Source organism: Epargyreus clarus, unplaced genomic scaffold, assembly GCF_041222505.1.
Source record: "Epargyreus clarus isolate Ecla_fem2 unplaced genomic scaffold, WU_Ecla_fem_2.2 ptg000026l, whole genome shotgun sequence".
NCBI classification, from domain to species: Eukaryota; Metazoa; Arthropoda; class Insecta; order Lepidoptera; family Hesperiidae; genus Epargyreus; species Epargyreus clarus.
In genome coordinates this window covers 2,194,316-2,219,917 of record NW_027332233.1, presented here as the reverse complement: position 1 = coordinate 2,219,917, position 25,602 = coordinate 2,194,316, and the positions used below count along the sequence as shown (strand labels likewise).

The 25,602-nt window shown below is 38.7% G+C and overlaps 1 protein-coding gene across 1 annotated transcript; it reads right to left on the bottom strand.

Moving 5' to 3' along the window:
* Window positions 1–20,305: 20,305 nt before the first annotated feature.
* On the bottom strand, window positions 20,306–24,946 carry LOC140753023 (uncharacterized). The gene is made up of 4 exons (XM_073087373.1): window positions 24,387–24,946; window positions 23,880–24,149; window positions 21,463–23,462; window positions 20,306–20,724 (listed from the first exon to the last, which is right to left on the bottom strand). The coding sequence occupies exons 1-4, from the start codon at window positions 24,944–24,946 to the stop codon at window positions 20,306–20,308; spliced, it is 3,249 nt and encodes a 1,082-aa protein (XP_072943474.1).
* Window positions 24,947–25,602: the final 656 nt, after the last annotated feature.

Genomic DNA, 25,602 nt, shown 5'->3' with positions numbered 1-25,602 from the left:
TATGAGAGCTGAAAAGCGCTTCCAATTTCACGGTTCCAGTTTGCAAACCCGTTTGTATGTAGAATTAGAGATTTAATGGTGGACTAAATCAGATTTACCTACACAATAGGTGTAGCAACGTCATCATCATCAGATAATTACTGTCCCGCTATTGGGCACTAATGTCTTTCTCAAAATCATAAGAACTTCTTTTTTTATAATATAGGAGTAGTAGACGTGTATGCAGGCCACTTGATGGTAAGTGGCTACTTCCGCCCATGGACATATGTAATCAACCTCAGATAGGATTAGATATCCCTACTAGGGTTGTTGCGAATATCAGCATCAGCATCAGCATCCGCTGATTATCAGCTTTATTGTTATTTTTAAATATCAGCATCAGCATGCGCTGATCTAGTAAAAACCTGCATCAGCAACTACCCTGATTCCTACCTAAGGGCGGTCACAGATGTAAGCTGGAACGCGTAAAGTATGTCTCCCTTACCACACCCTTCAAAAAACGTAGCACTGCTGTTATTAGGCAAAAATAGGTGTGGCGGTGGTGCCGCCGGAGTCGAACCACAAACGGTTCTACCACCTTAAGAACTTTTGGTAGGATGTCCTAAAATCAGGTCGACTCAAAGTCTCATTTCAGTTGTTTTTAGGATGTATTAATCCTTTTATGTAAGGTTGTTAACATCGTCGAGTACTATGGCCGGTGGGTGGTTCGGGCTAGGCGAGCGGCCTTGCGTAGGCAGCGAGGAATGATGATATCAGATAGTTATGTCATTTCCTTCTTGATATCTCACTTCCTTACTATTTGGAAATTCTGTTTGCTCGTCGTTTGTTTTTTATCGAAAACACTCACTACTTTAATGAATTTTAAACATTTATTTTTTAATCAGTGTCGTCGTTATATTGAGTATCGCAAATTCCCAATAACCCATATACAAGGCAAACACTTTAGTTTTTTCTCTTTATTTTTACAAATTTATTGTAACTAAGTACCTTTACAGTTGCTACTACAATTATGTTTGTATCTTAAGTAACTTTTTTAAAATTATTTTTGCAAACGGCCATATGTTTCTCTGGTCATATATTGTTTTCTGACAACACCCAACCAGTATTGCTATACCTATAAGTGAAGGTGCTGCTGCTCTGTACAGTCTTCTTGACGAAAACGGTCATAGAATTTTGCCACCAATAATTGGAAAAACTTACCAAAACGAAAAAATATTCTTATTAACTAAGAATGTGTATCATAATATTGTTGTAAATTTTACCTTTACTTTAAGTACGTCGCGTTTAAAAGTGGGAATACCAAACACAAACAAACAACGTATTTTACATCATTATAATGACGTGTGGAAATTACGCCCTCATTTATCTATCCATTTCCACGTTATTAAACTATGTCGACATATTGTCCATGATAACGATGAATTATTCCTAGAAAACATTGCGGGATTTAATAAATATAAATCAACATTGCATTTTCAGAGAACTATATCTGAGAGGAAGTGGTGTAACCCATTTTTAATGTAACTATATCTAATATTACTTTGACCTACTAATAAAATAGGCACCTAATCAGAATTGGAGACATTAGCGTTCTACATAAGGCTGCTTACATAAGTAGCCTATGGATAATATTTTAGAAATAGTTACTTATAAGGTAGGGTTTTCTGTCAACTAGGCGCATTTCAGACCATCTTCAGATTAGAAGATTTGCGCGTTCAACGCTAAAAAAACACCATTCGTCATAGCGCCACGGTTCCAAGGAATTCCACTCACCATTGATAAAAGTATAGGGATCCGAGGAGTTGATATATCGTGTGATGTGCAATACTGGGGTCATTTGGACGTTTAGGCGAAGTTGGCATCAAGGAAACTGGGCGTCCTGAACAGAGCGAAGCGGTACTTCACTGTGGGGCAACTCTTTCTGCTTTATAAGGCGCAAGTGAGACCCCACATGGAGTACTGCTCGCATCTCTGGCAGGGACACCCCAATACCAACTTAATCAATTTGACTCCGTGCAGAAACGCGAAGTGCAAATCGTCAACGATCCGACGATTTCCGATCGGCTAGATCCTTTAAGTTTACGGAGGGACATAGGTTCCCTTTGCGTATGCTACCAGCTTTACAATGGTGATTGTTCCCAAGAACTATTTGACCTGGTGCCTGAATTAAGGATGAAGTTCCACCCACACCAACTGGACTCCTGGCGGTCCTCCACGGTTCAGTTTGCACGGACGTTGATGTGGAATGACCTTCCTTCTGAGGTATTCCCGGAGCACTATGACATGGGGCTCTTTAAAAAAGGTGCAAAAAGAGCTCTCCTTCAAAGCCGGCGATGCATCCTCTGGTGTTGGTGACGTTAACTACTTTCCATCAGGTAGCACGTCTGCTTTATCGTCAGGTTCAAATATAAAAAAAAGAATGTATGTGAAATAATGAACAAAAAAAATTAGAAAAGTCAATGTCTGATTTTCATATTTATTTGATAGTTCTATATCTTTCTTGATAGGATATCTAGATGTTACTAAAGCATACTTAAGATTTTTAGATTTAGTTTAATGATATGTCATCTAGATGTTAGATCTAGGCCTATGCGTAGGTACATAAATCATCTTTATGTTCGCAATTCGTGTTTCCGCAAATTTAAAACCATAACATGGTTTTAAATTTGCGGAAATAATGGCGTCTTATTTCCATTTATGTACCGTTTTAAACTGTTAACTGTCTACCAATTAGCGAGACAAAACCGGAAAATCGAAAGAGGTTAATGACTATTTCTTAAAAATCAAACAAAACATTTAAAACGGTTTGTTTATTTTTATTTTTGCTGTTTTGGTGCTTTAAACAAATCAAGTGGAAACCCTATTCTTACTTTTACCCTGATGGGCTCGGGTTTTTTTCTCAGAGTGACAGGGCATACTCCACCGCATCAGCCTCGTGGAAATTGCCAGGCTTTACACACCCTCGAGAATTTTTTTTAAAGAACCTCTGGCAAATAGGTTTCCTCGGGATGTTTTCCCTTATAATATAGCAACCTGTAACAGGACGCTTCGATTGAGAGGCCGAATTTGACGGTCACAATCACTGAGCTATCTAAGATCAAAGATATCGTGTAGTTAAACTATTTATTCGGTTACTTGAAGTATATAGGTAAATTACGTGTATGTTCATATTTTTAAGTATAAACAACAAAGTTAATAAGAAAAGAACAGATTTAAACAGATCCCATACACCCACGTTAATCGCTGAATTCCATCGTCAGCTACCTTTTAACGCCTCGTTCACGACGTTGCATTCTCATCATGAAATATCAACACAAACATTATCCGTGCGATCAAATCAAACAGAGCATTGTGTCCCGAAAGATAACATCGTAATAAAAGATTATTGGCAATTATACGTAGTGTTACTTTAAGAATGAAAAGTGCCTATCATCAGCTCGTACGGTGAAGAGAATAACAATGTAAGGAAATAAAACCATGATTTGTGATGTTGACGTATCATAATTAACACGATACAGGTAATACCTATTTTATTTTGTTGGTTCAACTCGTGTGAGTATTGTATGTCATTGTAATGATTCAGAACATTTCTTTCGAGTAATTTCTTGGTGGGGAAACACATCGAACAGATGTATTTTTAGTGCACTATCAAATCAATTAAAAAATAAATTGAGTTTATTTATTGAGTAAGTAGGTACCTATGTTATATACAACGCAGAAGTGTAAATTTTCCTCCTCCGTATGCTGGAGGTCTAGGTTTGAAAGCTCTACAAACATATGTCCGTATTACAAAATAGTTATTACTCGATTTAACAGTAAAAGAAAACAATACAAGGCAACTTATATTGGATACTGCATTCTACAAAATATGATTCCCAAAAGCATATTACTCGTAAGTGTATCAATTCGCACTTGGCTAGATTAAAATAGCCATCTAAAACAGTGGATTCTACTGTCAATTTACCTACTAATAGAAATTTTTACTTACACTAGTAAGTAGGAATGTTTATTAAGTTACAATTTTCAGGGGAACTAAGTAAAAATCACATATCTTTTGCGAAAAAATAAAAAAGGTGTAAACTGAACAAAATATAGTAGGTAGGTATAGCGAACCATATTTTCTAATGATGCACTTAAAATAAGATGAGTTTACAAATGGCGGTCACAATACGCTTACGTGCATAACATAAGAAAAGCAACACCTAATCCTTAAATTATCACCGATAAGATGACAATAAAAATAAATGTATTCAAATAACATATCGTTTGTCTTCCTTGTAAGCGATTAAGTTTAGGGTTTTACAAAAAGTTTTGATACCTAATAAGTCTTAGGTTACAATGTGCACAACCACCCTTATTAATTTGGAATGGTCTGGTCAATGACAGAGAGCTTGGGTTAATGCATTGAATTATGTTCTTACCTTCTTGGAACCTAGTGTACCTTAGTGGCTTCTTGAAAGAATTTTAATATGATTGTCTCTTTTGAAATTTTTTTCTTTATTCAAAATAACTTCAAGCAGTATCTTCTGCAGTATCCATTTTGTTAACGTTATTTCGGTTTATTAAGGTTTTTATTTATAAATCCAAATGAGACATATTTAGTGCCTTTATACCAACCTACTCCGTCGCTTGCCTCCATTTTCTCTCTTTAGTTATCTATTCTAGTGTTAATGAAACCCATGACGAACAGTTCTGTAATATAACTTCTCTAAGGTGTTGAAACTCAGCATCATCATCAGCTCTACATTTGATCAGCGAGGTAGATTAAGTCTAAAATAATACTTACCTTAACCAAAAACTCTTTTCCAAAAGGAAGTTGTATTTTGTCGTTGTATAAGTGCCTGCAAAATATTAAACATTAATTAACGATACTCTTATTAATTAATCCAGCTGCCATTTAAATAGTTTATGAAAACATCTCTGTTGAATTAAAATCTCAGAATTTTTTAATTCATATGCAAGTATGTATCAATGTATATTCATTAAAATAATTGGGTAAAGTTTAAATCTGTTAATTTTATGGTGAATAGTAACAGAGTTCTGTTGTGTACGACGTTGACTACAGACGATTAATAACTAATCCTGCACAAGACAGTCCATCCTATCTTCGAGATTTAATCCCTTAGCTGCCTCCTATAACCTCAACAGAAGAGAAGGTTTGCTACTATTTTAGGTTGCCTCTAACTATTATCAGGTCGCCCATAATATTTTAATGTTATAGTAACAATTGATTACGTCACTAGAAATCAAAACCACGTGAATTTTATAACCAAAATGAATGTCAGTAATTAGAAGTAATTTGTTTTACACCATGCTGGAGATATGATATATTTTTTATTTTCTTAAACCGTATAAGATTAATATGACGTTTAATTATAATTGCAATACCTACATGGCAGTTAAAATTAAGCGTCGCTTTTATCGTCCCTATATTGTAAAGGGGAGGTCCCTAAAATGTTGCTGAATTGTTTCCAAAACAAACTGCAAATTTACTTTTATTAATGTTTTAATTTACTTTGTTAATAGTACTTTCTAAAAAAAATACAATAACGTATAAACCTGACCCAATAAAGACCCGAAGATTGGGTTCAGTGGGACACTTTGCAAGAGGCCTGTGTCCAGCAAAGGACTGATATGAGCCGATGAAGGAATTTATAAAATATGTTTTTGACAACTAAGATTATACAATTATACATTGAATCTATATAGATTTGGTAAAATTTATATTGTAAATACAGTAATAACTTAATTTGTAAAATAGAGTGTTAGCCTCATATTTTAGTAGCAGAGTCATTTAGGACTATACACATCACCTCGTTTATCCGAGGTGACATGATTACTGAATATATTATTACTAAAAGTTGTCCAATATCCCTTACCTTCACAGGCGACATATGATAGACACATTAATTTTCTTTCGCTTTAACCTCGGCCTCACTGTTTCCCTTCAAAATGCCATATTGTTCCGATCATTACTTATAACATATATTCCATAAAGAATAATCGAAGTTACTTATACGTTAAATATGCCTATAGTATAATCGTCATAAAATTTATCACTTGGCGTTGAACTTTGACACGACGATTACACTTTTAATAAGAAAGAGTTTCAATAAGGATGAGTAAGTGAATCAACATTCACGTTTGTTGCATTTGCAAGTGTATTATATTATTCGGACTCGAAATTATATTTTTAATTATAATTGGTCTCGTCGTCTAAGTGATAAAATAAATTGCTTATAAAATTTCATATGCAGAAGCTTCGATGACGATGATAACAAAGACGTCGTAGAGCGGTAAAACGATGGTTTAGAGTTGAGATGATACTTCGAAAGAATTTCGAAGTCCAAAAAAAGTTGGAGGCGTCGTTGACTAATTAGCAACACACTTTTTTCTATACTAGATTGTAAAACCTCGTACTGTAGGCTGTAGCTATCGCATGTGCTCACATATTTATATATAAAAAAATATATACGTGTCGAATAGATAACCTCTCTTTTTTGTGAAGTCAGTTAAAATGAACATTTATCGTTTATTCAAAATATATAAAAGTGCTTCGCTCTCTCTGTATATCCAACGTTGCAACCCAGCATGCCAGCTACTCCATATTAGTACATTTGCTCCTCGCCGTGGAATGTGATCATGTGCACTCCGCTACGCAGTAGTACAGGTACTGGTTCTGTTCAGAAACACATAACGAACCAAGTTTATGTGCTATTTACTGCAGTATCTGCCCTTGACATTCGTGCGACATTGAGATCGGGGGCTCGTCTCGATTTGCGTAGAGCGCGGAATGAATAGAGCTGATTCAGCTTAATTGGCTCGCGACATGCAATTCTTACCGATTCGTCAATTTCGAGAAGAAATCTGTTATATTTTAAAAGTTGTTTTAATTACATAATAGGTATTTAAATAAATAAATAACAAAACAAAAAATATTCCATCTTATACTTATTTCAGATAGTAAATTAAGGTGTTTCAGGATATCTTTGATAGACTTAATTTATTTTTTAAAAGATCAAGTACAGTAAACATAAGTGTTATTTATACATTATTCTATAACATTCAACTTTAAAATATGAATTTCTAAAAAGAATGTCTTATTAATCATACGTTAAAAGAATTCTTACGTCATTATTTTAGAACCGAAGTTAAGGCTGTAAGTACATTGTTTGTTATTCAGTGTTACAGTTTATTATACAGGTCCTTTCAACTTTCATTACCCGGAGCAGAACATTAACGAAACCAAGTGAATAATGAAGTAATGCAGTATGCATTTCAATGTAGGTCCCACCTGTATCGGGGTTACCACGTACGGAACCGTTATCTGCCATATGGCTATGTTATAGACAATTTGCATACTAATATGTCTGATTATTGAACATTCGAATGTAAAATCACGCTGGGATACAAATTATAAACGGTTATGGCTTAATAAATAAGGACGCGTGAAAAAAAGGTAAAAAAATCGCTTTTTTTCTAAGGTGAGGCAATTTTTCCATTGAATTTTTTAAAAATATGTTATAGGTATTGATTACTAAATCACGTACATATATATTAATGTGTGCAAAAGTGTCTTATAAATAGTAATATAGATGTTTTCACAGGTTTTGTTCATGTTTTGAATAAGTGAAGTTTAAATAACGTAAGAAGCATAATTTTAATGAATTTCTCAAGAAACGGGCATTTTGAAAATGTTAAAATAGAGATTTTTTATAGAAATTGACGTTGTAGTAACCACTTTTGGTGTCACTAATGTCATTAACCGACGTTAACCATTATATTGAAATACACCTCTATAAATTCAGTGATCTTCGCCAACCGGCGGAACATCTGATCACTGTTCCTGTCAATTTGTTGTACTTATCGTAAGGTTTTTTTCGCAAAAATTATAATACTGGTTAGTATTCTCCACATTGATATGTCCTGTACCCTTACGCGGGTTCTTTTTTTACGTGATCTTCTTTAATGTCATCGAACCGTACCTTGCTTAATGCTGTAGATGAAGTAGATATTACCACTTTACTTATCTGAAACTCTGTTTGGTTAGTAAAAATTGATCATTTCTTCCGTTTGACGTCATAAATTTTGGACAGGACTGGAGCCTAGAGCGGCAGGTTTTAAAGGTGGTAATTTAATATCTTACGACCCTTTTTCACCGAATAAACAGATTATTTCATCTTAATAATCTTCTTTCGGCAAGAAGTACCTTTTCTTTTTTCTTTTTTTTCTTTTCGAGGGGAAAACCTTCAAAAGGTAACCGACGACGTGGGAGCGACGTCGGGTTATGTGGGATTTTTACCGCACTAAAACCCCCCCGGTGGCCGTCCTCGGCACTTGTTGGCGAACTCCGGGATATCCAACGGAACACAACCGGAGTCCTCCAAGCGCGATGCCCGAATCAGGCTCTGCCCTAGGGAAGCGTTCGCTCCTCCCACAACATATGATGATTACGATTGTATGCGATCAGACATACCGCCGTCCTTCCCGGGGTAGCATACTGGACGGTTCGAGCTCCCACTCTTGCCGCCCGCAACCCCGGAAGCCCCCTTTTAGTCGCCTCTTACGACAGACAGGGGATACCGTAGCCCTATTCTAGTCCCGGAACTACAGGGACATCGGCAAGAAGTACCTAGTGATTGTCTAATAGCCCTGAACTATGGAATCCATTTATAGAAATCGGTAGGGGCGGCAAAATTTGAATAGTCTACTAGCGATAAATTTTTAAATCCGCTGCTGATTAAGGTAACTCCGTTCAGAAAAGTAACATTAAAACTGTTTTCGCAGCAGTCAGGTGGTACGCTGGTTTGGCACTTCCTTATCATTAAACAAAACAATGATTCTAGAGCATTGTCCTATAAAACGTAAACAATTAAACTGGTTCACGTAGGCTCTATAAATATGTTCTATAAATACGAATTCCGATCAGCAGAACTCTTGGTCGCATTTACTTCCTTATTCGCGCATTCCTAGTTTTTCGCAAGTCTAGCATTGGCACATTGAGTAACATTTTGAAATAGAATATATTTTCCTCTAACTAGCGTTTCACGTATTTTTTTCTCATATATGTGTGATTCACATAACACTGTTATGAGACTAGACCGAATTGGTTGTAAGTTTATTTAACCACTATCGCTCCTCTCTCGTTTACCATAATCCATATCGTTAACCTGAAAGTCGCTCATGAGCCGCGCTGGCTTTTATACCATGAAGTAGCCAGTGTTCTGTCCATACGTGGACATTTATGTCATGAATGGGAACTACTAAATACTTAATGCAATACAATATCATTTCTACACCATAATCAGGAGAGATACCTAAATACATCAAAGCAATCAGACAGGAGAGCCGTATATAAAAATAAACGAGACATTCCAAGAAATTAACTCAAGAATCAATTATGGTTGCTAATTCAATACAATTGCGTGTATATTTACATAACAAACGCTGGGATCAACGCCTTCGTAATAGTTAGACGCAGATTATTCAGATTATTCAAATAGCATTGACTCATCAGTGACTGGGGCCCTGAACTTGAACGATATGCGCTCAGATACAAGTTTACATACAAATGCCGATTGATAATTTAAATGCGAGAATCTAGATCCGAAAATAATCTAGAATATTCTTGTAGTTGAGTAATGTATTCGGCGAACAGGTAATCGGTTTCAAGGTCTCAAAACCTTTCAATGCGACAAACTTGAACCAAATGGTACGCACGGGTCCGTCGCCAATTACGAAGCAAGATATTGCTATCAAGCTTCTCCAGTTTTTTGTTATATATAGAAGTAGCTAACGAGCATGCGGTCATTCTGATGGACATTGTAATCAACCCCAGATAAGATAAGACTTCCACACGTCACGACCATAAGTGCATTGCCACTCCTGAGGACTAAGTTGGAGCACAAGCGCTGTTCACACTTGTGAAGGGAAATCAGTACGTAATTTATATCCGTCGCTGTTTAAGACACAGACCTCGAAAATATTTTATCCTAATAATTAAAAAAAGAATATATTTAGTAGCTACGAAAATGTTTTTGTTAAGCGTTAAAAAACAACCGCGCCAATTTATTTGAATTAATTGATAATAACGCTCCATCCATACACGTTGGTAGTTAATATAATACCCATTATATTAAATTTAATAAAATGAAAAGTCTTTCTTTAAATAGTAATAAATATACTCTAGAATTTGCTTCAATTGTAACAAATACTATAAATAAGGAACGGATTTGGCAACAGCGCTATCATAGATTTACTTCGAAGAGTAAGGCATAGTGTTCTACCAATTCAAAGTATTTTTAAACGGGGACAAATACTTTAAGGACTTTCTGTAACTACATATTAAATTCGGTAAATTATATTGTTATTCTTGTTTCAAATAACCTTTGTAACCTCCTAATCCCTCCGCTATGCGGCACACAACATATCTTAAAACATAATGAGATAATTCCCATGCATACATTTTTATCGTTCTTTCTTTGTGCTCAATTTGCATAAAATCTGGTTGCAAAATGACCATATTCATAAATATTCGCTATCGGCTTAACATACGAACTAGTTTGAAGGAAATTATCGTTTTGGAAATAAACAAGGACTGAATTTACTCATATGTGGAAACAAATAAATATATACACACACATACATACAATAATAAACACATCTACACATGCAATGTAACAAATAACGTAGCATATTACTTGTGTTTATAAAAGTTTTGCCTACTAGTTTTTTTTTAAGTTTTAGTAGAATTAAGAAAATAGGTAAGCAGTACAATAAACTATCGCAACACTTAATTATTGTGTTATGTCATAGTCTGTTCTATTGAAGCCTCAGTAGCAATCTGTGAGCACCATCTTCGTAAAAGTAGGCTTAGTAATTTATGAAATCTGCCACAAGACCTTCTTTAGAATGGGAGCGACTTGGACGGCAAGGAAGTTTGGCGTTCGAGAGGGCAGTTAAGTATCAGAAATCAGTTATTATTATTTACAAATCAATTCTTTATAATAACACAGATAAATTTATGTATAGTATTATTTTTCAATTTAAACAAATGTTTGTTACAAATATATAGAGTCGTCCTGTGGCTAAGACAGTCGCTGGTCCAACCAAAAACACGGAAGGAAGCGAAATCCAGGTACTGTTCATAAGTGAGATGTAAACATTAATACAGGGTGGCGCATAATGACTCATCCTATTTTGTTTTTGACATTTGTACTGAATAAAAAAATGTGATTTTGAGTATTAAAAATCTTTACCAGGACTTGTAACTTCGACTGGAATACGAAGTGTTACCGGCGGAAATCTTAATGAGAAAATATAATATCTGTCACGTTTCTTCCATCAGCGTTGACACAAGTTTGCCGTTTTACCATATTTTCCACGACTTTCCTTAAGATTTCTGCCAGTAACACTTCGTATTCCAATCGAAGTTACAGCTCCTGGTAAAGATTTCTAATATTCAAAATCACTTTTTTATTCAGTACAAAAGTTATTCAAAAACAAAATTGGATGATTACTTTAGTGCCACCCTATATATACTCATAAGTACATTAAAAATCATTTACCAACTGCGGTGTACATTGATTACAGAGTACGAAAAGCTCCGATCGTGGATAAGAGGCACAATTAACATGCTAAAGGACAGTGTCATACCACTGGACATAAGGTTGTTAATTATTATAGCAAACCGTTCATTATGCTGTCGTGGAAATGAACCCCTTTCATGCGACCAGACAGCAACAAATAGTTCCTATTTGTTTAAGTTTACTTAATCGTCGATCAGCTTATCAATTGGACGACATTTTTTATCAATTGTCTTGACCACGTATTTATGTAAAGCCAGATCACGATTAACTACCCTTTTTTTTCATGGGCAAACCCTTCATGGGTTCCTCTCAGCTGCGGGGGTAGCGGAGAGGATATGCCGGACTCCTACCGGCTAAAACCCCACGGTGGTCCTCTGGACGCCTTTTGTCGCGACCACGGGTACGCTAATAGCACCCTTCCGTGATCCCGACGGCGTTTGCCCACGTCCGGGCCCGTCTCGGTTGGGGATGGAGCTGGAGCTACTCCATCCGCTCATCTTTGAGGTGCACGCGGGAACATCGCGCGCGCCACCTCGAGGCTTGATGGTGTTTTTGACGTAGGACACCCCCGTGTCCTACGCCAATGCCTCGCAGCGTACCGTCGAGATATTACTGCCGCCCGATACGGGACAGAAGCAGTGTATCCCAACCGCCACTGGAGCGCTTTAGCTTTAGCCGCTGCTGTATTGCAACGGGCTACTGAGGCCCCCACCACGACAAGGCGCACTCCAACTTGGGGGGGACGATTAACTACCCTGGCGACCAGCTACTTTAAGCATCGGCGATTTGCATTGATACTACAGCATATTTTGGAGACTTGATGCGTGCGGTTGAGGTAACATAAACGTATGTCTTAGCAATTGCATTGCGTTTTAACTTTTGTGTCCAAAAGTAGCAGCGATTGTCGTTCAAACATATGAGGGATATAGAGTTGATTGGTGTATCTACCGAAGCTGAAGATATCAGGTTTGTAGGAGCCCTTGCTACCCCATGATAGGTCAAAGTATCTAGCTGCTGGGTTCTTTACTGCCAGACTGTGACCGCTCATTTCCAAGGAGATGTTTCTTCAGGTGCGAAGTGCAATAGAGATAAACAAAAACCTGGATATAGAGACTCTGCTCTATGCTCGTTTGTTCTGTTACAGTGTAAAGAGCTCTATGGGCAATTTAAATTTTTCATTTTAAAAATAACATTTCTTTTGAATGAATTAAATTATTCTCAAGATAAGCAAGATATATTCATTCAAAAATACGGCTCTACATTGCCTGCATTCAAATTCTTAAATTTGGAGTCCAATCTCATTATATCACAAGATAAAATAATTTTGTTTTTGACTCAAAAAACGAACAGTATATCCCGATGGCCGGGTCAGATAAAGAATTGTCCTGAATACCTGTTTGGACAATAAAACTGGAAACACTTTTTGGATGCAAAATTTAAAAAGTGTTTTATAAAAAGTGTTACAAAAGCACTTCCATCTCTTCCTGCGATGATTTTATTTTGCACATACCTTTCTTTATTCATAGTTTCTTTAATAAAACAGTAGGTACCTATAGTTTGTTGATAAGTAGTGATGGGAATAACTACTACATGTGTATGTTATAATTGTAGTTGTGGTAAATGTAGAATTAGTGGAAACGTCAAACTTACAATGCAATGTATAATGTATATTTCTTTGGAGCATGCTCTATGGAATATGCTCTAGGACTCCTCCAATTGAGGATAGAGCTGTAGGGCCAACATAACAAGGGTTACAGCTAAAAATTCAATAATAAATTAATTTTAAATACTATTAAATAAATTTAAGTGCTATTAAGCTTAAATTAGATACTAATTAGCGTGTAAAATATATCCCAACATTTCATTTACTCGTATAATAATACCATAGCTTATAGCGGCCTATATCAATAATCAACTTTTTTATCTATCAAAGATCAAAATTGGACAATTTCTAGTAGGCAAAGATTGCGAAAGTGCAATCTTTGGTACATTGATTAATAATAAAGCCGTAAAATTATCAAGTCCAAACACATCATAAATATCTTACATTTTATAAGATTTAAGGCAACGACCGCATTCGCAAACAGTTTACACTGAAAGCCATTTGCATATGTAAGCCGTGGACAAGTGTGCCTCGGCATTGACAATAAAACAAATAACACCGGGTTCGATAACCGGGTTGTACACAATCACCCAACGCTTAGTAAGTTTAAACAAAACTTGGGTAAACTCTTGCTAAAAGCTTTTGAATTGTTTTAGAAAAATAACTTGGCAAACTCTGCGGTCAGGGTGTAATTATTGCCAGACAACGGAGGGTAATGTTATTAAAGCATTTGTATGTATATATAGGTGAGTATGTATATCTCTTTCTTAGCACTCTAAATTGAGACGGTGACATAGTTTTGAACAGTGTTTTATTTTGTATTTACAAATCTCTAGTATTCAATGGGTTTCTTTCTATGGCATGTATTATGTAGAGTTGCAACCCTTATGTCCCACTACTTTGAATGAGCGTCTCTCCGCCATTAAGGGAGGCCTGCAAGACTCTAACAGATTTCATACAATTAATATTCTATACTATAACGACTTGGCCGAGAATAATTTTCACCTGTGAGGACTTGGAGATTTGGCGATAGATGCTCCACGCATTATTATTATTATTATTATTTTATAATATTAGAGTAGCAGACGAGCATGCAGTCCACCTTATGGTAAGTGGCTACTGCCGCCCATGGACATCTGTAATCAACCCCAGATATGATTATATATTCCTACCTGAAGTCGGCCACAGATGCGCCGCTACCCCTGAGGACTAAGCTGGAACGCCTCGGAAAAGTCTGTCTCCCTTACCACACCCTTCAAACCGGAACACAGCAGCGCCTAACACTGCTGTTATTAGGTAGAAATAGGTGTGGCGGTGGTGCCGCCGGAGTCGAACCACAAAGGGTTCTACCACCTTCAAAATCTAAGACTATCTAAGACACTTCATAGCCAATCTTTTATCGAAATCGTTTGCCAAAAATCAACAATGTACTCGCACCTAATGATAACAACGACCATGCTTAATATTCCTTAGGAATACAGAAAATACGATTTTGATCATCTATGTCAATAAAATAAACCTGGTTCCCAAAACATCGTAAATGTCCTATTATGTTGAATATGTGAGGCCTACAATAAAGAGTCGTAAGGAATATTATAGTTAGTTTTACTTTTATGTAAGGATGTCCAATCTTAAGAGATTGTCTCGAGATGAGTCTCGATAACAATCTCAGTCGAAGTAAAGGTTTTTAAGAACCTTCGACACCTGGTTCCCGTTATAATTGAACGGAGTTTCCGATATAAAAATAAAATCTAGATAAGAGTAACATTTAGTTACAGTTTTTATGACAATATTACGACTCGACCTGTGATCCTTTTAAGCCAGTATGTACCAAATCATTAGTAATAAAACGCTCATAAAACAAAATGCATTAAAATTATTGTTAAACAGATCCTCGACTCAAGTTTTAAAATAAAATTCAAATTCAAATGCAAATAATACTCTAATGCAGAAATTCTGTTTGTGCTGCCACGAATTACGTAAGCTAAGATGCGACCATACATACAGCCGTTCAATTGATATGTGTATGTTTGTTAGTCTACATTTTCTGTGAAGTTTTATGAAATTTTATACCCTAGAATCTATGGCCTAGATTATTATATTTTAATATTTTTTATTGAAATTCAAATACAACAATAAACAAACAACGCACACATTGAACTAAATCACCTTTTTCACCTTTACTATAATTGAGTATCAAAACTTTCATAAATTGTTACGCCATGTCACCAAAATGACGAATTATGTTTTCCGCGACATCGAAAATATTTCTAAATAAATAATATACTTTATACTACTTCAACTATTACTGATTGTATACTGTACTGTATCCCTTTTATGTCTCCCACAGCTATCGCAGTCCTGGTACACATTCCATAACTATTCTCCAAAATTACTTTATGTAAGGATATATGGATCATATACTATCCTAAGTCGGATAGAAGTGGATGGATGAAAACCATCATAAAGACCTCCGAGAAGGTTTAAAGATTGCTATCTAATCATAACAATATTTACTCTATAAATATGAAATTATTCAGTGTACCTATGTAAGAAATAGTCGCAGGCACTAACTAGTAATGGTATTAGTAACAATAAAGCCGACAGAAGTCGACCAGCGACGTCGTTCTCTATCAGACATGATAATCATCGACATAAGCTCCCAATAAATTACAATGACCTTTACATATACGAAATTATAACAATTGTATTCATTTTTCATTCAGGTATAAATGTCAGTGGTATTATGTAGCGCATTTCAAAATTGGTATGTAATCGATCTGTTTGTGTATCTTTAATAAGAGAGTGGGTTTTTAAGAACAGTTTATAAACTAATTAATAAAGGTCTAATTAATACTAATTACTTAGAAGCATGGAATCTTCCACAGGAGTTATAGGTAACGTAAATTAGCACAAAAAAAAATTATAACATAGATTCCTTAAACACTAAGGTCGGTCGAAAAACTAAATATTTTAATTATCAATAAATTTGTAGAAGAAAGATTAAAAACTTATTTTTCATTAATTACCAAGATCTTATATTAAATAAAATATTTATTTTTACCAATAAGTAGGTACTTATTAACCCTACAACATGTAATGGGAGAATAAAATTAATAAAACATTTTACTTATCCTTTTAAGTTTCAACGAGATTAACTCAGAACTGACAGCATATTAAAATTAAACTCAATGAAACTTAATTTCATATAGAGGTAATATTTTAACCTTTTAACTCGCGAAATGCTTGAATAAAATGACAATTAAATGAAAGCGTGGGTGCTCGGACCCATTTAGAAATATTATGTAATGCTGTTGACATTTTCACTATCATTAAATAAGCAAATGATTACGAATAAAATAACAAAAAATACCATAGGTACACTTTAAACAAAATATTGCGTTATCATAACATTGCGTTACAAAACCTAAAATACACTTTAGCTCAGTTATACTTTAAGCAAATATTTAAGCCAAGAGTATTTCATTTTAGATTGATGTCGGAAAATAGCTTGCAGCCCAATGGATAAGTTAGTATAAGTGATCTTTGCCGTCCTAGGATATTTGTAGAACTCTACCTCAATTTTTATTGTGTTTCTTTTACAAAACGCTGTCATTAATCCTTGGGTAACGATCTTTTCTCTGTTTAATTTAAAAGATCTCTTTATTGGGTGTTGGCTCACATATAAGTCTATATAACCGTAGGCTGTAGCAACCACAAATTTCAAACCCGTTTACTGCTTCTATCTCACATAAAAATAATATTTTGGATTAATTTTAGTTCTTTTTTAAAGACTAATAAATGTCATAAGTCATTGACATGAAAAACGGCATTACACACTTGAGAGAACAAAATATTGGAGAGTCGTTAACATAATTGACCAATACGCGTCATCCTCTCAACACAAGGAATAAAACTTGTAGAAATATTGCTCAATATATCATCGATATTAAATAATAAATATCGGATATATTCGAGAGGTGGTGAGACTATGAAGTATAACAGCATATTCTAATGGTGTTTTTATTTTTTACCACATTTTAGATGATGAAATTAATGGCGAGCATAAACAAACTTTACTAATTAACTTTCATAAAATCTTTATAAGTATAAGTAATATAAAATTGCATATAATATTATATCTTCGTTACCAGTTACAAAAAAAGTAATTAATGTTGCTTATATTTTCATCGATTCAAAATTACTATAAGCATTTACGATGTTGGAGAGAAGCAAATTAATAATGTAATTTTTTTGCAATAAATAGTTCATCGGATAATTTGAGGCAGATTAATAATAAATTGTAATAAAAACAAGTGAACTCAACAAATTTTAACGTTATAAATTATGAATTAAAACGTCACAAATTTTGATTTAAGACTTTTAAGTAATTGGTTTAAATGACTAAACTAAATACTGGTGTAAATCCTACAAAAATAAAACTAAAAAGTATAAAACAATAGATTTGCGTGAAATACATTGATAGCGAGAGCTACCAATGCATTTAACGCTATATATGTCTCATGCATCACGTCCACACACGCATGCACGCCACTAACATAATAATGTGTGTTATTTAACACGTTATTGGACAAAAGATTGGTCCAAGAATTCGTTCAAGATTGTTTGTTCGCAAATCAAACATCGCATTGACGTGCCAACCCAACATAATGCATGTGTATTACATAACATGTTGGGCCAACGGTCACAATTGTTTGTCGGCATGTTAATCAAACAGTCACAAGGACGTGTTGGTACGTCGTGACTCGTCGTCACCTTCCACAATACCACTGTATCGCAAATCGTGTATCGTGACCAAACAATTGGTAATTTGAGAATGTCACTTTTATTAATCACTGCTTTTAAAAAACGTACCAAAAGAGCATGCTCATGTGTGACCATATTTCATAATCATGTAAGTAGTTTCAGTAGATAATATACAAAAATAAAATGTACATTTATTGATTCCAAAACAAATGCCGTTTCTTGTTCTTATCTGCACAATATCAATACATAAAAATCGACATGAAGTTTTTATATGTTTCTGTAACGATTAGACTTAAAACAGCTGACATTTTATTTTTTTTACATATAGTTATGTATTAGTTTTCCATACGTACAATTATTGCTATACTAACAAGCTTATTGTTATGATTCAAATAATTTAGCACTCTGAGCCACTCTCCGTGCTAGCAGATACATCAGCTCTACACACCGCCTGTAATGATATTGCATGTATGTTATTTAACACGATATTGAATATGTCCAACAACTGCAATTGTTCAATCAAACAATCAAACAATCAAGTCCTGAAACATCGTGACTCGTAGATGTCTTTCCGCAATGTTGCTGCGTATCGAACATCGTGATCAAAGACGTCGGCATTTAAAGAAATGTCAATTTCAGTAATCATAGCTTTTAAATAAAGTGGGCAAAAGAGCACGCATTATTTTTATGTCATTAGTGCGTCTCAGAATAATATAATCAATACACTTGTTGACAAAATAATCCCTTTCCATTGAGAAGTAAACTAGTACCTAAGTTTTTTACGATTCACAATATACTAAACCATAATAATATAGTTCTTTGTCTTTTCTGTCTGTTAACCGATTTTAGTGAAATCATTAATTACTTATACATGATAATTTAGTAAGTAGTTTTTTTTTTTGCATAAAGCGTACACGAAGGTCAATTAATTTAAGTATCTGAAGGTAGTGAAAACATCTGTGGCTAACATCTTTGAGCAGCTTAATTTTAAGTACTTCATTTGGAGTGATTAGATATGTCAATGAGCGATTCCCACTTATTGGACTTATGAATTGCATAATTGTTGGCTAAATTAATAAGCAACATTTCTTAATTCTAACGTAATTCCGAATATTGAATCCGAAATAGGTAATTATGTCTTACCAAGCGACCATGAATGGTTAAAAACTAATAAGCTACTGAAAATAAATACAAAACTTCGGTCTATGACCTTTTTGTAAAGGCTAAAATTAAAAGTGCTAAATTACTTCTTTAATTTGCTTACATCAGATAAAGTTCAATTTGTAAGTTGCATGTCTAGTAATTCGTGGAACAAATTTCGATATGGATCGCATTTTATTACTGTTTACAACCGTACTGATTTGACTCCTACCGTTTAGTCTGACTAATGTTTCGGTATTTTCAAATAACCTTTTGATATATTTTGACTCGTCATAAATTATTATTTTATGTTGCATTTCCTGTTTAGGTACATTCATCAATCTTTGAAGACCTTATTTAAAAAAAGGTTTTTCTTACTAGTAATACTTTACTTTGTTACGACTTTGTTTAATTCATTTCTCCCACTTGGTCGTGTGAGCACTACTTTTGCCATATATCAATGCATTTATTCATATGCATGACATTTTAAATTATTACAAAAATATTATGTTACGTTTTTAAATATATACATTTATTATCTCCTTTACAATATGGCAACACATCATTAAAAGATAAAATCAGTAAAATTAACTCATAACGGGTGTCACATAATACTAATGTTACGGTGGTATACTGAAATTTGGTAATATGGAATTTACCCAAGCAACATGTAAAGCGTAAAAATTATTGTTTATTTTAACAATCTAAAAGTACAATTCTACTAATTTAATTAAATTTCGTACGTAATATAATGGAGCTTAGAAATAAATTTATTAGTATTATAATTATAACACTATACTTGTTGAGTACGGGTTTGCAATAAAAACTCCAATTGAATTTTTCTTCCTGTATTTTCTTTTCTTGACCATTTACAATATTCTTCTATTTTCCGGAGCGTGCCGGACCCTATTTTTAGCCACCTTAAGTGGCAAAGTGAGTGTTACAACCGACGGGGGGCTAACGCAGCAGTCCCGTCTCGCTCACTTCCTATAGCCCTCTCTTTCTATCATGCATCTCGCTCACTCGTGTCCCTCTCTTTCTAATTTTACTTTATTTTTATTTCTCTTTATTTATTTACATTAAATACCTTATTTTAAACATAGTTGTACATTATTTTTCATACACATTAAATATTCTTATACAAATCAACAATCTTACGTACTAAAAAACAATAATAGGATTTACAATTTATCAAATATTCTTAAATCTATTTGCCGTCCGCAACATCCTCCCCCCGGCGCAGCTCCGTCGTAGCCCTCCCTATCTGGAGGACGGCGAGCTTCACCACGGGCCTCCTGAAGACTCCTCCCCTGGTCCTCACGTCTGCTGAGCGAACGATGCCGTCGGGTCCCTCGTGCACTCGCTCGACGATGCCGCGTGGCCATGTGTTGCGGGGTAGCGTGTTGTCGACCACGATGACCAGGTCGCCGACCCGTAGTTGTCGTGATGCCCTTGTCTCTTGTCCTCGAAGTATCAGCGTCGGCAGGTACTCCTTGACCCACCGCCCCCAGAACTGGTCCGCCAGCGCCTGTGCTTTTCTCCACACGCTGCGGTCGGCTTCCTCGCAGGGTCCCGTCAGCGGCAGCCCGGTCGACGACCCAATCAGGAAGTGGTTGGGGGTTAATGCTTCTGAGTCGGCGGGATCCACGGAGACGTGCGTGAGTGGCCGAGCGTTGACACAGTACTCGGCCTCCACCAGTAGCGTTTGAAGGACTTCTTCTTTGGGTGACTTCTCGTTCAGTGTGGTGCTCAGCGCGGTCTTGACTGACCGCACGAGCCGCTCCCATGCCCCGCCCATGTGCGGAGCCCCCGGTGGGATGAAACGCCAGCTGGTTCCATACTGTAGACAGAAGTTATGTAGCTCCGGACCCCATGCCCGGTACGCGTTTCTTAGCTCGACGTCAGCACCTCTGAAGTTCGTTGCGTTGTCTGAGAAGATCACCTGTGGCCATCCTCTTCTGGCGGCCATCCTTCGGAGTGCCATAATTGCCGAGTCGGTCGACAGCGATGACACCAACTCCAAATGCACTGCTCGTGTAGTTAAGCAGGTAAACAGTGCGCACCATCTCTTCTCATGTCGGCGCCCAATAGTGACTGTTAGGGGGCCGAAGTAATCCACGCCGCAGTAGTTGAACGGTCGATGCCCTGGACTTGTCCTCTCTTCTGGTAAGTCCCCTCGTGGCGGTGTTTGCGGCGTTGCTTTCCTTATTTTGCACAATTGACATTCCTTAGCCATTTTTCTTACTGTCGGTCGTAGTCGAAATATAACGTATTTTTGTCGCAGCTCGTTTACGACCCTCTCGTTGTTAGCGTGTCCGGCGTTTCGATGGTAGTCCATCACTAGTAGGCGTGTGAAGGGGTGACCACCATCCAATATTATAGGTCGGTTCGAGTGCGTCGACGTCTTAGAGGCTCCTATTCTGCCTCGGGCCTTCAGTGTTCCTTCTTCGATGACGGGGTCCAACTTCGCTAGTTTACTATGCCGGTGTAAGTGCTGTCCAGCCCGCAGTCTACGTAGATCTTCGCCGAAGGAGTCCTGTTGTGCTTGTCGTATCCACCGCAGCTCGGCGTCTTGTATATGGGAGACTTCTAACAGCAGGCTTCTGTTCTTTGTTCTTAGCTTCTGTACGTAGAGTTGAACTAGCGCTGTGGCCCTTATGAGTCGTCTGTAGGCGGAGAACCTCGTTATGTCCGGCAGGCAGCCCATGCGGTCCGTGATGTCGTCTGTGGTGATGGTGTACGCCGCCTCTTCTGAAGTGTCACTGCTTGTAGCTTCGGTGGGCCATTCCTCCTCTGGTAAGCTCAGGAATGACGGCCCGGTGAACCATCGGTCGGCGCCAGTGATCCTCTTCGTCTCGATTCGCGTGGCGTCGTCGGCCACGTTGTCGGCCGTGGGCACCCATCGCCAATCTTCCACCTGGGACAGCTCGCCTATTTCCGCCAGTCGATGCGCCACGAACGGTGTGTACTTCTTCTTATCGTTCCTTATCCAATGAAGTACCGTCTTGGAGTCCGTCCAGTAGTAGACTCGCCCTGGTTTCCATTCGTGTTCCTTCAGGATGGTGCTCGCCATACGCGCCCCGATGAGTGCTGCCTGTAGCTCCAACCTGGGAATCGTGAGTAACTTCAACGGCGCCACCTTAGCCTTGCCCATGACTTGTACAACTTCCACGGTGCCATCCTTATGGGTGATCCTCCAATACGCCGTGGTCGCGTAGGCCTGTTCACTCGCGTCGTTGAATATGTGCAGCTGTAGCTCTGAGCTCGGAGTCATGTCGCGGCTGTAGCAACGTGGTAAGGCCAAGTTCGAGATGTCTTGTAGTCCGGCGACCCATTGCTGGAACTCTTCGGCTTCCTCCCTAGGTAGCTCTTCATCCCAGCCGACCTTCTTGACCCATAGTTGCTGTAGCAATATCTTCCCGGTGATCGTATACTGGCTTACGAGGCCCAGGGGATCGTAGATTGACATGACGGCGCTCAGTGCTTCACGCTTGGTCGGTGCTCGCTGTTGACACTTGACTTCGGTGGGGACCCTCTTAATGTCCGTATTGAAGCCTATGGTGTCTTCGCTCGGGTTCCACCTTAGTCCCAAGGTCTTCTCCGACTGGTGTGTCGTCAGTTGCACGTTGACATTCTTCGATTTCTTCGTGTCGGGAATACTCGCGAGGACAGCTGGGCTATTGGAGTTCCATCCCCGCAGATTGAAGCTGGCTTGTTCGTGTACATGAATGACGTCCCTTATGACCTTTATAGCTTCCTCTTCTGACTGAAAGCTATCTAAATAGTCGTCCATGTAATGGCGTTCCCTTATGGCTCGCGCAGCTTCCGGGTATCCCTCTTCGTAATCGGCGGCATTCTTGTTTCTCACGCTGTGAGCGAGGTACGGCGAACTCGAGGCCCCAAATATCATTGACGTCATCTTGTACTTGCGCGGGGCTTCACTGGACTCGTCCCGCCACAGGAACATCTGGGCTGGTTGATCTTCGCTGCGTATCTTCACTCGGAGGAACATTTCTTCTATGTCCGCCGTCACCGCGATCTTCTTTTCGCGGAAACCAAACAGGATCTTAATCAGAGACGCCAACAGGTCGGGCCCCTCCAGCAGGTAGTCGTTCAAGCTGACTCCGTTAATCTTGGCCGCTGCGTCGAATACCATTCGTATCTTGTTTGGCTTGTTAATGTTGACAACCGCGAAGTGAGGTAAGTACCACTTGACGTTACTTCTTTCTTCGTTGCCGTCGCATGCTTCTGCGTAACCCTTCTTCAGCAGGTTAGCCACTTGAGCGCTGTATTCCTTCTTGAATGTGGGCTCATTTTCCATCTTCTTTTCCAATGTGCGTAACCTCTTGTATGCTTGCTCGTAGCTGTCGGGGAGTGTGGGGTTGTCAGTCTTCCAAGGTAGACCCACTTCGAAGTGTCCGTCCTTCCGTCTGGCGGTCGCCTCGAAGATGTCGCTGGCTCTCTTGTCGTACTTGTTAATCTTCTCTTTCGTAGATACGCCGAGCGAGTCCACGTCGAAATGCGACTCGACGAGCTTCTGTAACTGTATGTCGCCCGTGCAGACGTGAAGCACGGCCGCCTGGTCCTGATAGACGAACCTCCTAGGTACCGACCCATGTAGAACCCATCCCAGCTTTGTTCTTGATGCGGCAGGTTCGTTCTTCTTGCCGGCGCGCAGCTGTCGGGACACTATTAAGTGCCAATTGTCGGTGCCTATTAGTATGCGAGGCCGAGCTTCCCCCGTGCTGATTTTCTCCCTTACGACTCGCAGGTGTGCATACCGCTCCAGGTTCTGAGGTACGCGCTGATGATGCAATTGAAGTCCCTTCACCGTGCGGGCTGTCACGGAGTATGCTTCATGTTCGTGTAGACCTTTGATTTGAATCTTGACCGCCTTGCTGTCGATTCTTCTTTGTTCATTGATACCTCTTATGTTTAGAGGTTGGTTCGGTCCGCCGCTGGTGAGTTGACTTGCCAATTCTTCATCTATAAGGGTTACTGTAGACCCCTCGTCCAGGAGGGCGTGTGTCCTTATCTCCCCCCGTGGACCGCTGAGTTTTACTTCACATGTCTTCAATAGTACCGCTCTTGGTGCCACCTTTGATGTGACGCTCATGACCGCTGCGGGTGCACCCTGATCTGTGCACTCAGAAGTCTCCACCCTCCTGGCGGGCTCTGCAGTCTTGTGTAGGATGGCGTGATGCTGCATGCTACACCCGTCGACTCCGCACGGCTTCGCTCTGCATGTGGTTCTACTGTGTCTTCGTGTCATGCATTTGAAGCATAACCGCTGTTCTTTCGCCCAATTCCACCTGTCGTTGATGGTGAGTTCCTTCAGCTGAGGGCACTTCGGAGTGTGATGGCTTGTAGACTGGCATCGTAGACAGCTAGGTGCTCGCTCTTCACGCGTCGATTCACTCGTAGAATAGACCTTCTCCCGAGGTGCTGTCCTCCTTACTGGCCTCTCCCCTCTGAGAAGCCCCGGAGCGCTGTTCCTCGCCGTGTGCGTGTAGCGTAGTACCCTGTCTGCTTCACCCATCAGGAACTCCGAGAGTATTGTGATTTCGTCGCTGTATGCAATCTTCCCTTCGTTGATCGCCGCGTATTCCGCCCATTTGCTCACCAGGTGAGGGCTTAGTTTCTCCATTACATCCCTTATCAGTAATGGATTTCGTAGATAACCACGGTGGTCCACACTCTTCATAGTGTAGACGACGTTCTGTAACTTGATGGCCAATTCATTCAATTCGCTGCTGGAGTTGCCGACCTTGGGGAGTCTCTTCAGTTCTTCCATTGCTTTATCGAAGATATATTCAGGTCGACCGTATTTCATTTCTAGCGTCTTCATTATGCTGTCCGGGTGAGTCGCCGTGTATAGTTGAGAGAGCACTGTCTCTCTCGCTTCCCCACGGAGACTGTTTCGAAGCCGCAATAAATTTTCTGTGGCGCTGAATTTGTAGAGACGCGTCGAATCTTCTACTGCTGCTTTGAAGGGTAGCCACTCCATAACGGACCCGGAGAATGCTGGGAGCTCCGACGTTTGCCGCGGCGGGGGTCGTACGTGCATCATCTTCTCTAAGGCGTTTGCTAATTGTTCGATGCCCCTTCCCCTCTGCCGAGGCCGTTCCTCCCCAGGACCTCCTGTTCCCTGTGTACTTGCGCTCCGGCGTGTTCGTGGCTCTTGTTCACCCAGTCGTGTATTCTTTCTTGGTCGCAGATGGTTTCCCCCCCCTCTTCCGCTTCGATCGCAGAGATTTCCGCTTCTAGCCGCTTCTTTACTAGCGTCTTCTTAAGTTGTATTCTTCTCTCTTCTAATTCAGCTAGCTCCTTTTCCGCTTCATATTCGACTAGCCTAACTCGTGCCGCGACGCTGACCGACGAACGATGCGAACGTATACTGGGCGCCGCGCTATATGCCGGAGACGTGGGCCGGCATATAGGCGACTTGGAGCGCGACGGTATCTCTTGCGACGTGGGGTGCTCGGGGTGTGCGGTGCTGCGTAC

Excerpts from the sequence above, each read along its gene's own strand:
- LOC140753023 (XM_073087373.1), bottom strand. The coding sequence starts at position 24,946 with ATGAAGACGCTAGAAATGAAATACGGTCGACCTGAATATATCTTCGAT. Across the intron at positions 24,150-24,386 it reads AATTGGGCGAAAGAACAGCG|CGGTCCACGGGGGGAGATAA; the intron begins GTTATGCTTCAA and ends AGTAAAACTCAG. Across the intron at positions 20,725-21,462 it reads ACCTATAATATTGGATGGTG|CATTAACCCCCAACCACTTC; the intron begins GTCACCCCTTCA and ends CCGACTCAGAAG.